Here is a 14,331-nt window from a genome sequence, read left to right as displayed (position 1 = left end):
GTATTCATCTTCAATAACTTTGCTCATCAGACAGATCTGTCCGCTACCTTTTTGGTTTCATTACGTTGAACCGTTACATTTCAGGATAAACCTCACTACACACTTCCAGCCATCGCACATTCTTAACCTCATCCACAAATGAGTCCTGACTGAACCTCTTGTAGGGCCTTGGGAAGGTTACTTTAGGATCAGTCTTTGGTATATGAGTCCTGACTGAACGTCTTGTAGGGCCTTGGGTAGGTTACTTTAGGATCAGTCTTTGGTATATGAGTCCTGACTGAACGTCTTGTAGGGCCTTGGGTAGGTTACTTTAGGATCTTTGGTATTTGTGTTTTTCTCTTGAGTGTCACCAAGTTATGATCACCACTGCTACAGCTTCAGAATAATGTTCAGCCATGTTGGTAAAAATATGATCAATACAGGTTGATGATGTGGTATCAGACTTAGTGAACATTCTGGTTGGTAGTGTCACCTTGGGGTTTGTTACAACCATTGGCCACAGAAAGAAGCTTTTTCCTCAGTGGACAGTTGGTGATAAACCAGTCAATATTGAAATCACCCCAAAAATAAATTTCCCTGTTTTCATCAGATACATTATCCAACATTTGACAGATTCCATCAAGATGTTTCCCATCAGCACAAGGAGGCCTGTAGCAGCAGCCAACTAGTATATGTTTCATATGTGGTAAATGTACCTGGAACCTCTTTTTCATTCAGCACTAAAGGGGGGCCCCGTGTGGCTCAGTTGGTAGAGCATGGCGCTTGCAACGCCAGGTTTGTGGGTTCGATTCCCACGGGGGGCCAGTACAAAAAAAGTATGAATGTATGTACTTGTAAGTCGCTCTGGATAAGAGCGTCTGCTAAATGACTTAAATGTAAATGTAAATGTAAAGGTGCTACATGTAGAATGTCTCCCCCTGTGGAAGTTAGGTGAACTGCAACAACTAGTCTGTATTCCAAACTCCCCCCATCACACTTCCTTGTAACATGGTGAACTGCAACAACTAGTCTGCATTCCAAACTCCCCCCATCACACTTCCCTGTAACATGGTGAACTGCATCAACTAGTCTGTAACATGGTGGAGAGGTCAGTGGGGTAGGAAGTCTGAAGGATCCCAGATAGCACAGACCATGGTGGAGAGTTCAGTGGGGTAGGAAGTCTGAAGGATCCCAGATAGCACAGACCATGGTGGAGAGTTCAGTGGGGTAGGAAGTCTGAAGGATCCCAGATAGCACAGACCATGGTGGAGAGGTCAGTGGGGTAGGAAGTCTGAAGGATCCCAGATAGCACATACCATGGTGGAGAGGTCAGTGGGGTAGGAAAGTGTGAAGGATCCCAGATAGCACAGACCATGGTGGAGAGGTCAGTGGGGGGTAGGGACGTCTGAAGGATCCCAGATAGCACAGACCATGGTGGAGAGGTCAGTGGGGTAGGAAGTCTGAAGGACCCCAGATAGCACAGACCATGGTGGAGACTATTTTACTTTGTTTCATCCACAAACTTCAAACAGCTGCAAAAACGACTTTTTTATTGAAAATATATTTCACGGCGATTTAGATGGTATAATGATTCCCTCACTATTCAGTACTTGTTTTCTCACATAAACTGAAATTGATTGAAGAGTGTAGATTTCTACATTGACTGCTTGTCCCAGTCGGCCATTGTTGGTTGAGAAGGAGATGACCACGGCTTTTGGTGACACCGATGGCAGAGAGGGAGGGTTTCCCATCTTGACAAGAGAAGCCAGTCTGGCTTTTGCTGTCAAACAGAAAGAGATTATGACACAAAATAAAATAAAAATGTGAAGTTATATTGTGAAACACGATCATTCCAATATTAATGCAGATATTATGGACATTTAAAAAATGTTATTAAAATATAATTGTAGCTCCTTTAATTTTGACCCAAAATGTATTTGCTATAATGTGTGCCATTGCCCGGCTATTAAAAGGGACAGGCGACTATTTGAGACTCAGCCTTTAAATGAAATTTTATGGAATGTTAACTTTGATTGTCTTCAATGAAAATTATAGACCTTTCAAACATGGAATGCTGTTCCCAACATTATTGTCAACTGACTTGATGTCTACGGTACCAAAGAGATTTATAGTTGGGAGTGTTGGGAGTGTCGAGTGTGTTGATATAACGGTAATAATGTCAAAATTCCACTTTTAACAACCATCAAAATTGGTTAAAAAAAAGGTTATGCCCGAGTGGCGCAGCGGTCTAAGGTACTAGATCACAGTGCTAGAGGCGTCACTATAGACCCGAGTGGTGCAGCGGTCTAAGGTACTGTATCACAGTGCTAGAGTTGTCACTATAGACCCGAGTGGTGCAGCGGTCTAAGGTACTGTATCACAGTGCTAGAGTTGTCACTATAGACCCGAGTGGTGCAGCGGTCTAAGGTACTGTATCACAGTGCTAGAGGCGTCACTATAGACCCGAGTGGTGCAGCGGTCTATGGTACTGTATCCCAGTGCTAGAGGCGTCACTATAGACCCGAGTGGTGCAGTGGTCTATGGTACTGTATCCCAGTGCTAGAGGCGTCACTATAGACCCGAGTGGTGCAGCGGTCTAAGGTACTGCATTGCCGTGCTAGAGGCGTCACTATAGACCCGGGTTCGATCCCGGGGTGTACCACAACCTGCCGTGATCGGGAGTCCCATAGGGCGGCACACAATTGAGCAAGCGTTGCCCGGGTTAGGGGAGGGTTTGGCCGGGGGGGGGGCTTTACTACTCTAGCGACTCCTTGTGGCGCCTGCAGTCTGACCTCGGGCGTCAGGTGAACAGTGTTTCATCCTACACATTGGTGCAGCTTCCGGGTTAAGAAGGGAGGTGTTAAGAAGCGCGGATGGCGGGTCATGTTTCAGAGGACGTATGACTTGACCTTCACTTCTCAGTGTCTCTACTGCAGTGGTAGATGACAGTTGCAGCTATGAGACAAGATCGAAATGGGGGAGAAAAAAAAGGGATAAAATGATACAAAATATATTTTTTAAATATAATAAAAAAAGGTGGCATCCCAACGTGACAATAAACAAAGTGACAAAATTAACTCAAAAGTTTTACCATTGGAACACTAATTAAACCAAACGTTTTGCTAGAAACACAAGCATTTCGCTACACCCGCAATAACATCTGCTAAACAAGTGTACGTGAAAAATAAAATGTGATTTGATGTATAGAGGTCTGGTGTTGGAGATCATTCTACACTCTGTGTTCTACTACCCAGGTCTGGTGTTGGAGATCATTCCACACTCTGTGTTCTACTACCCAGGTCTGGTGTTGGATCTTCTGCATGTATTTTCTGATGTTTAATCAGACCACTTGAATGAGAGTATCTCTTGTCACATTGATCACAGCTATAAGGCTTCTCTCCTGTGTGTGTTCTCTGGTGTTGTGTCAGGTTTCCTAGGGAAGCAAAGCTCTTCCCACAGTCAGAGCAGTGGTAAGGTTTGTCTCCTGTGTGTGTTCTCTGGTGTTGTGTCATGTTTCTTAGGTAAGTAAAGCTCTTCCCACCGCCAGAGCAGTGGTAAGGTTTGTCTCCTGGGTGTCTTTGCTTATGTTCAGTCAGATAATAAGTTCTGCCAAAGCTTTTCCCACATTGATCACAGCTATAAGGTTTCTCTCCTGTGTGTGTTCTCTGGTGTGATACCAGGTTGGTTGACCGAGTAAAGCCCTTGCCACACTGATTACAGCTATATGGCTGCTCTCCTGTGTGTGTTCTCTGGTGTGATACCAGGTTGCTTGACTGAGTAAAACTCTTGCCACACTGTTTACAGCTATAAGGCTTCTCTCCTGTGTGTGTTCTCTGGTGTGATACCAGGTTGCTTAACTGAGTAAAACTCTTGCCACACTGATCACAGATGTAAGGCTTCTCTCCTGTGTGTGTTCTCTGGTGTATTTTAAGTTTTGATGAAGATGTGCAATGTTTCCCACAGTCAGAGCAGCAGTGAGGTTTCTTTCCTGTGGTTCTCTGCAGGTGTTTCTTGAGGAGTTCTGATCTGGAGAGACTCTTCTCTGCCTCGTCAGCATCATGAAGTTGTTGAGGCTCCCCAGAAGATCCACGATGGTCCCGTCGCTCTCCTGTGTGAACAAAAAGTCAGACAGTGAATGTAGTGAATGTTTAAATGTTTTTACAAACATTGACAAATGTCTTCTAAGTCTTGTTTTAGTTTGATTTTGGTCCACCAGCCAGTGTGGTAGGCAGATGAAAGAATATACCAGCCACTGTAGCAGGCAGATGAAAAAATATACCAGCCACTGTAGCAGGCAGATGAAAGAATATACCAGCCACTGTAGCAGACAGATGAAAGAATATACCAGCCACTGTAGCAGGCAGATGAAAGAATATACCAGCCACTGTAGCAGGCAGATGAAAGAAAATACCATCCACTGTAGCAGGCAGATGAAAGAATATACCAGCCAGTGTAGCAGGCAGATTAATGAATATACCAGCCAGTGTAGCAGGCCGATGAAAGAATATACCAGCCACTGTAGCAGGCAGATGAAAGAATATACCAGCCTGTGTAGCAGGCAGATGAAAGAAAATACCAGCCACTGTAGCAGGCAGATGAAAGAATATACCAGCCAGTGTAGCAGGCAGATGAAAGAAAATACATCTAGTGACCAAGATAGACCATTCTGATTTTTAACCAGCACCAATATTTTTCATTCCGATTGGCTGGGCCTGGCTCCCCAGCGGGTGGGCCTATGGCAGCTGTCATGGTAATTTCCTGTATTACTCAATAAAGAGAGAGAGAGAGAGCCAACCACACACAAGTCAGAGTTAAATTATATATTCCATCTTTAATATATATACAAGCTTCACCAAAGCCCTTTAATGACTCTCAGATCAATTCAGTGTCTATAAATGAATTCTCTGAGAGTGCTTACAAAACAATTCTTAGTTTCATTTATAGCCAAGATACACCCCTCTCAACTTACAAAGAATCCTTTACCCGAAAGAGGAGTATCCTATCGCTAGACAGCATCAGCTATAAATCATCGTTCAGTTTGATCTCCCAAGACAAGGTTTAAATCTCATGCTTGATACTTCACTGTCTACCAACCATTACCTCATCCAATGGCATATATCAATTGTCATTTCTAGATATTCTCAAACCTGGACAAACTCAAAATCAGACAGTGAGCCCCTTAGGTCAAATACTAGGTCAAGATAAGGGCAACCTCAGAGGGGACATACAATGGTTCCAAACACGGCCAAACTCCTTCCCCCTATGAGAAAAGTAGGGAGTGACTGGCGTACAGACATTGTATGAGATAACTAACTGGTTCCCCAATTAATAACTCCATCCCTTCACATGGTTTAGGAATAGTTACAAACAACGTTCCCATAAGAAACCAACGTTCCACTCTGTCCTCCTCCCCTTCTAATATTCTACTTAGCACCACATGGTTTAACAGATACATTGACTTATGAAGACAAGCCTGACCTCTCCTCTCTCTGGCCCCAAGTTACCAATCCCTAGCTCAGAAGATTCTAATGACAAGTATCTCACAAGCATATGATGAAAATAACATCTTATCTATCTATGTTACCTTGCTAAATCTGATTCTGCCACGACACAGCGCGCCTGCCCAGTCTTGAAATCCATAGAGTAGGGCCAAAATAATTTATTTCAATTTACTTCTATGAACTGTAACTCAGTAAAATCTTTGAAATTGTTGCCTGTTGCGTTTATATTTTTGTTCAGTATAGTTAGGAGCTGGGCAATTCCACAGTAACAGAATTACACGAGACTCTGATTTTTTTTTTTTTTAAATGTATGCAAAACAAAAACAATAGCTGCTTTAAAACCACGTTTGTGTACATCACTTCAACAACTGCAGAGTTTGTGCCCCGTTATTAAATATTAGTATTTACTGGTATTAATCTGACCTGTATCCTCCTCCTCTTTCTCTTCCTTCTCTTCTTTCACAGTAACACCCTCCTCCTCTTTCACTCTGAACGCGTCTTCCTCTTCTTTCACTGAAACGTCTTTCTCTTCTTCTTTCACTGTAACAGCCTCACCCTCTACTTCTATTTTTACTGTGACATCCTCATCTTCCTTCACGACAACCAGAGCTTCTTTCTCTGTCCAGCAGACTACCTCTTCTTTAGCAGGAGGGGAGTAGTTTAGGGAGCTCATGGTCGGGGATAATAGCTAGCTAGCATTAGCGTAGTGCTAGGCTAATTTATCAAGACAATAAGTTAGCTGACTAACAACAACTTAAATATGAAATGAAAAGTAGATACATATAATTGTGTTGATTACACAGTGGCACATCGCCATCTGCTGACTGGAGTTGGTATCGCAGTTGAGAAAATACTTTCAGACAAAAAGCTAAAAAGCGACTGCCTCTAAAAACCAACGATACCCTTTGAAAACGCACGATGTGGCATCAGAAACATTTATTATAGTGTACAAATGTATTACAAAGTGTAGCTAAATAGAATAACTTTGGTCATACCCAGTCAGCACGTGACGTCCAAGGACGTCGAATTATGGGCGATATCAGGTCTGTCTGTTGTGGTCGCTATTTCGCCCCAAAATAGTAATCCCAAATTGGGCTGTGAATAACTATGGAAATGTCTCTCGGACAAGGTGACTTTTATCAATATACACTCTAAAAAGTAAAGGTTCCTTGAGTATCCTTTAGGGGTTCTTCAAATTGAAACTGTGGGGGAACCCCTAAAAGTTATTTGAAGAACCCCTTATCATGGTTCCTCTAAGAACCTTTTGGGGTTCATTTTTTTAACTCCCTGTCCACCCTCCCTCCATTATAAAAACATATTTTAATAATAACAATATTGACAATATTGATTTAATTAAGTCATTGTTTATTTAGTGGCACCACAAATGTAAATTAATATTTACAAAACAATTTACCAAACAAAACACATTACAAAATTGCAACATTTCTGCAGACATGTCAGAGCATAATAAATAATACATTTACTTTGTATAGTGCTTTTCATGACATAAAAAAATAACAATAATGATGTACAATAAAAACAACATACATTAAAAATGAATCATAGGTAAACTAACAATATTGTAGACTTGATGCTAAATACAGATTTTTCAGCTTTAGTGTGTATATCATATCCACTTAGTTATGTTAGGAAGTTTGCCATCTTTATGACCGGCCCTGGTAACTTCACCCCGACTTCTCTTATCCCCAGAACACAGTAACTTAAGAACATAAGTGTTTTTCTGACATTTTAGGGAAATTTAAGGGAAAATAAAAAATACAGCCCTAGCAGAGCCCCAAGTCCCATGGGGACGTCCTCGAGGGCGTGGATGTTCTCCCCATCAAAGGCCAGCAGGATTTCATTCTCATAGTGAAATGGATTTCCGCCGATGTGCAGTAAAGGAGTGAAGAGCGGTGAAATCTGTGTCAACAAAAGTAAGAAAAGATGATTACACATACAATTAACAAAGAACATAACAAATGTTCAGCTGTAGTTTTATATAAGCATGCACACCTATGTTTATGAAGAAACAGATGATTGGTGCATAGGCATACCTTGTCACGGACATAAAGGCCACTCGGGTCCTTATTGAAGAGGTTGGGCAAGAGCAGAATCGCTGCTGTGGTCTCCAGTCCTAGTAAAGTAAAGCAATTATATTACTACACTTGCTAATTTTATAACAAAATACATTAGAGAAAGGGAAGGAATAAGAGCAAATACCTCTTCTGTATTGTCCTTCAGGGACTGTCAAAATAGCAGGATGATGTCCTCACCCCTGCCTCGCCTCTCTACCTCTGATAGTCCTTGAATTATCTTTCTTCTCTGTATCCATTCCATGGACTTGATTCATTTCTGAGAAGATCTGAAAAGATCATTTGCACACATTTGTATGCTAATAGATGTCAGTTTTATATTGACTGCTATGTAGGTTAAATGCACACATCAAATGCAGCTGTCCTTCAACATATCTGTACCTTCTTCTTGATCCCAATTGCATTGTGTCCATGTTTTGTCCTATAAGAATTTAAGAGGAAGAGAAAATGTGTCAAAGAATAGGCTTACAAGCATTAAAAGATATATATATATAACCTTTTTAACTGTTGTCGCATCCAAACTTGTCACCATCGTTTTCAGTTGTAATTGCGAAGTTCCCGGAAGAAGTCCAGCAACAACGGAGGTTCCTCGATGAACCCACCTTCTAACAAGTCCTTTGAAGAACCTTTTGGGGCTGTTTTTCACTGACCAAGAACCCTACGGTTCTTAGGGGATCCGAGAACAACTCCAGTTGAACCCTTCATTTTTAGAGTGTAGTCGGCTCTATTTACTCTCAGATTCAAACATGCTGATTAACATCAACGATCAAGTCAGCTGCTGCTGCTCCAATACAGTATGAGGTGAGACGGTGAACTGACGTTGAACTGGGCAGTCAGCTGCTGCTGCTCCAATACAGTATGAGGTGAGACGGTGAACTGACGTTGAACTGGGCAGTCAGCTGCTGCTGCTCCAATACAGTATGAGGTGAGACGGTGAACTGACGTTGAACTGGGCAGTCAGCTGCTGCTGCTCCAATACAGTATGAGGGGAGACGGTAAACTGATGTTGAACTGGGCAGTCAGCTGCTGCTGCTCCAATACATTATGAGGTGAGACGGTGAACTGACGTTGAACTGGGCAGTCAGCTGCTGCTGCTCCAATACAGTATGAGGGGAGACGGTAAACAATGTAGAACTGGGCAGTCAGCTGCTGCTGCTCCAATACAGTATGAGGTGAGACGGTGAACTGACGTTGAACTGGGCAGTCAGCTGCTGCTGCTCCAATACAGTATGAGGGGAGACGGTAAACAATGTTGAACTGGGCAGTCAGCTGCTGCTGCTCCAATACAGTATGAGGTGAGACGGTAAACAATGTTGAACTGGGCAGTCAGCTGCTGCTGCTCCAATACAGTATGAACACACAACACTATGTGTGGAGACCAAAAGGCACAGCACACCAACATCAAAACCTCATCCCAACTGTAAAGTCTGGTGGAGGGAGCGTCATGGTTTGGGGCTGCTTTGCTGCCTCAGGGTCTGGACAGCTTGCTGTCATCGACGGAAAAATGAATTCCCAAGTATATCAAGACATTTTTCAGGAGAATGTAAGGCTGTCTGTCCGCCAATTGAAGCTCAACAGAAGTTGGATGATGCAACAGGACAACGACTCAAAACACAGAAGTAAATCAACCTTAGTCTATCATTGTTGGTATTGAAAAAGCCTATTGCACATTGCGGTGGAAATTCTAACCAATCGGGAGAGACTTTTCTTCAAACAATCAACCTCTTTTTGATAAGAATTGCAGTAATGTGGCTGGTCAGCCCTAAACTCTGAGGTGGAAGGCCGAGAGCTCGATGACACAAGGAGTTCAGAAGCCTTATATAGTCAAACTATCTTGTGCATATAGAAAACACGTGATCTTGGTATGTGTCCGTGTGTGGAGAATGAGACACAGACTAACTGTGAATTGGTCGTCTCGTTTTGTAGCAACAGCTAGTTTTTCTAGTTTTCCAGTGAGGTGTCAAAACAGGAAATCACTCTAGACACAGTTCCTCTGCAGTAGATCAACGGTTCCCTTAATTGGGGCAAGCATCTGATCAGATGACAGAAGTCACATTTAGGTGCCAGGTGTAACTGAGGCTGTAGATGCTCCATATCCATTACTTTGAGTGTTTTATATAAAATGACTAAATGTTTTTCTGTGTTGCAGGGGCAGTCAAGAAATGGAACAGCAAGGCCACAGAACATGACATAAGCAGAGCTGTGGGAGACCACCTCAAGCCCCTGGTAGTGGGGGTGGTGTTTACCACTCTACCACACCTTCAGCAGGCTTGAAAAGTGGGATTGATACTGTTTTTCATACTAAAAGGGACCAAGAGTTTGTTGATTGGTCAGTCATTGGGTTAATTTGTTGAAATCAAATCAAGCTTTATTTATACAGCACATTTCAGACATGGATGCAACACAATGGCTTCACAGGAAAAAACAATGAAAATAAACAGAAATATTTAGTACACAAACATAAGATAAAAAAACAATAACTTAAAGACTAATGAGCATCCTAAGGAAATGCCATTGATTAAAAAGTTAAAATATCCAACCCAAAATATAAGCTTGTTTTTTAGGATGGGCTCTGAAAGACACTATGGGGGTGTCCAATGAAAGTTGACTAGTAACAACAACTGGGACCTACAAGACACCCACCATGAGACCCACTAAATCTGCCCAAGAAGAGGCAAACTAAAGAAAAACCCACAACAAACTTAAAGACAGGAAGCAAACCAAAAAGGTGGATCAACTAAAGGTGTTGACTCTCCACATCTATCAAGACAACTGGAGCACTGGGCCAGACACTCTTAAATAGAACCTGGACCAGCTCAGGTGAAACACCTTCCCACTAACGAGATGGACAAGCCAGCACAGGTGTAACACATACTGACTAACGAGGTGACACCAATCAGTGCATTCTACGTGCTGACGAGCTATAAGAGCGAAAGTCCAACCTCAAAACATAAATGGAAAAACCAAAGCCTGTAACACCTCCCCCCTTAAGACAAATATATCCTATATTTTTGTTGGACAAGTTTGCTCACCCCCAATAGAAAACAACTTCCATTTCACATAATCAACTACAATACTTCTACAATATAAACCTAGTGTCTGCTGGCTGTCAACAATTAAAACCAAGAAAAAACAAGTATTTCTAAATAATAATATACAATCGTATTATTTTTTAAATCCTTTTTCTTTCAATAGAATCCTAAAACTAACTAGCTTCTAGAACTCTCATCCCCTTGGAACGAGCCCCCAAAAAACTAGTCTCCAATACGAAAAACGTGTAGTCAAAATAAATTGTGATCCATGGCAACGCACTGGCTAAACGCAAAACTTGTTAACTGCCCACCCTTGAGACAATCAGCAACCAACTCCTGCAATATCCGTAGTAACTTTCCACCTTACTTCTCTCTCTCTTTTCAGGGTTCACTCGATAGGCATGTTGTTGGATCGGGCCCAGTCCCCAATGTCATGCATTTGGGTTAGCACATCTGAGAATGAATCCTGATATTCTAAAAGCAGGGCAACATTGTCAATATAATTGTACCCAAAATGGTCAGCTGGTTGCATAAATAATTATGAATACTAAATGTTACATAAATTGTAAATATGAAAATCAAATGTTCACCCCTTTGTTAATGTGTTGGGTGAGGCATGGAATAATAAAACATATTTTGTCAGGCTGACTGTTTGAAATATGAGGTGATTTGAGTCATGCTTCTTCAGTAGTGGAATAAAGACAATTAGCATTTGAATGTTGTCAAGAAATACTGGAGTGATGTCAGATTGTTAATAAAATTGATTATAGACCAATTTATTATACTGCTTTCATGTGTGTATATACACAAACATCTGCAACAATTATCATATTACATGTATTTTTTTTAAACAAGCTGCTTTTTCAACTTGTAGAAAACAGCTAGCTACATTTTGAAGTGCTACATTTTGATTAAAGTGGGTCACCAACGCAGTAAGTGTAACACAGCTCTTTTTTTGTTAGTCACTTTTTGTTAAATTCAGAGCCTGGATTTTCCCCTGAGGCTAATATCCATATCATGCTCCAATCAATTGAACAGGGCAAAGGATAAGGCAGAACATCATTAAAATACTCCTACTACAATGTTAAAACATTCTACATTGTGACATCATTAAAATACTCCTACTACAATGTTAAAACATTCTACATTGTGATATCATTAAAAAACTCCTTATACAATGTTAAAACATTCTACATTGTGACATTAAAATACTCCTACTACCATGTTAAAACATTCTACATTGTGACATTATTTCATTGATATCATGAAACAACTTCTTCATGTATGCATTTTCTGATGTTTGATCAGAGATCTTTTATCAGAGTATCTCTTGTCACATTGATCACAGCTATGAGGTTTCTCTCCTGTGTGTGTTCTCTGGTGTGAAGTCAGCTGGCTAGATGAAGGAAAACTCTTCCCACATTGATCACAGATATAAGGCTTCTCTCCTGTGTGTGTTCTCTGGTGTCGAATCAGATGGCTTGATGTAGTAAAACTCACCCCACATTGATCACAGCTATAAGGTTTATCTCCAGTGTGTGTTCTCTGGTGTGAAGTCAGCTGGCTAGATATAGTAAAACTCATCCCACATTGATCACAGCTACAAGATTTCTCTCCTGTGTGTGTTCTCTGGTGTCGAATCAGATTGCTTGATGTAGGATAACTTTTCTCACGTTGATCACAGCTATAAGATTTCTCTCCTGTGTGTGCTCTCTGGTGTGAAGTTAGCTGGCTAGATGTAGGAAAACTCTTCCCACATTGATCACAGTTACAAGGTTTCTCTCCTGTGTGTGTTCTCTGGTGTCGAATCAGATGGCTTGATGTAGTAAAACTCATCCCACATTGATCACAGCTATAAGATTTCTCTCCTGTGTGTGTTCTCTGGTGTATTTTAAGTTCTGATGAAGATTTGCAACCTTTCCCACAGTCAGAGCAGCAATGAGATTTCTTCCCTGTGGGTCTCTGCTGGTGTTTCGATGTGGAGAGACTCTTCTCTGCCTCGTCAGCATCATGAGGTTGTTGAGGCCCCCCAGAGGATCCACAATAGTCACGTCTCTCTCCTGTGTGAACAACAAGTCAGACAGGTGGTTAAAGGCCCACAACAGCAAAAATCTACTGTAAAAAGGTGATGCCAACAGCGTAGCCATTATGTTGTACAAACATTGATTATTTGACATTTGTCTTAAGACAGTCACGTGAACAACAATAGTCATATTTTGTCTTGTTTTTCCTTTAGTAGTAACATCGACGATTGTATGCTAGAAATACTTTTTTAAAGTTGTTGAAATCCTAAGCAGTGTGCCAGACAACTTTTGGTCTCCAATATAGGCACCTTTCTGTAGGTCTGTGTTGTTGTTAGGTGAAGTAATGGGTCCTACAGTAGGTCTATGTTGTTGTTAGGTGAAGTTATGTGTCTTACAGTAGGTCTATGTTGTTGTTAGGTGAAGTTATGGGTCATACAGTAGGTCTATGTTGTTGTTAGGTGAAGTTATGGGTCCTACAGTAGGTCTATGTTGTTCTTAGGTGAAGTTATGGGTCCTACAGTAGGTCTATGTTGTTGTTAGGTGAAGTTATGGGTCCTACAGTAGGTCTATGGTATTGGTATAACTAGGCATTTCCGCATTAGCATGGAGGAGTTTCTGCAACCGAATTGCGTTTTAGCAAACAGAGGGCAGAGAGTGATGCAGAGAGCGATGCAGAGAGCGATGCACCTATTTGGGGATGTCTGATAGTATTTACGCACCACCACTAATGATTTGTGGAGCTTCTCAAAGTAATTTTTTCTTCACCTCAAACAGCAAGTAAACAAAGTCTTTCTAAAATCAATTGGCGAATGACAATAGTTCCTCAAAGTATTTGTAAAATATTTCCAGCTCTCAGTCTTGATAACCATTCAACATGAAAGGGAAAAATGTAATGCTCTGATCCAGTGGAAATGTCATAAAATACCTGATTACTTCTTATCCCTTACACAAATAGCCTACAGCTGTGTCTGTCCCAAACTCACTGGCGCGGGAAACTCTCAAGGCCCAGAATATTTCATATCAAGTTTCGGACCAACCTAGGTGATAGAGCTTGAAACATTGTATCAACTATGTAGACAGGCAATGAGCAGCCAATGTGATTTATTTTTATCTGGATATGTTCTAGCTGTTTTTATTTGTTGGCTTTATGTAGGCTATTTTTACATAGTTGGCAATGGCAATAAAAGTTATTTAGATTTGTATAATTTTAATTTAGATAGAATTTAGATTAATCATAGAAAATGATTTTGAGATACAAAGACTATTATAATTATTATTACTATTGAAACTGTTCCAGTAAAATGTGAATATGAAAATCATAACTGGCACCAGATCAGTAGAAATGGTCAGATAAATTGGCACTACAAATGGAAAAGGTTGCCGACTGCTGTTGTAGCCTATTACTGGAAACTTCAGGAGCATAACGTCAGAATGTACGAAGGCCAGCAGCAGCGGGAGGAGAATGCTAAGGAAGAGTTTTTTTCTTATGGTTAGGCTATCTTGATCTCTGGTTCCCTCAAGTCATTTGTGTGTCTCAAATATTTAATAAAACTGGGGATTCCTATGTTGATGTAAAGAATATTTGCTGCTCTGTGGTATGTAATGAGGAGCAACCAGACGCTGCACGCATTTATGAAATTGCTTATTCCAGTTACTAATAAGCATGCACTCATTAAGAAAATGACTGTAAAAGCTGTTAAAT

General features: G+C 41.1%; 1 protein-coding gene across 1 annotated transcript; it reads right to left on the bottom strand.

The window, feature by feature from the left end:
- Nucleotides 1-3,311: 3,311 nt before the first annotated feature.
- On the bottom strand, nt 3,312-12,444 carry LOC120032966 (zinc finger protein 502-like; the record flags this gene model as incomplete). The annotated part of the gene is made up of 2 exons (XM_038979243.1): nt 3,312-3,901; nt 11,904-12,444. Coding segments are annotated over 2 exons (1,131 nt in total), but the record flags the coding sequence as incomplete, so codon positions are not given.
- Between the last annotated feature and the right edge of the window lie 1,887 nt (nt 12,445-14,331).

The sequence above is a fragment of the Salvelinus namaycush genome, chromosome 39, assembly GCF_016432855.1.
Source record: "Salvelinus namaycush isolate Seneca chromosome 39, SaNama_1.0, whole genome shotgun sequence".
Lineage (NCBI taxonomy): Eukaryota > Metazoa > Chordata > Actinopteri > Salmoniformes > Salmonidae > Salvelinus > Salvelinus namaycush.
Note: the sequence above shows the minus strand (reverse complement) of the source record. Positions and strands in the feature narration are given on the sequence as shown.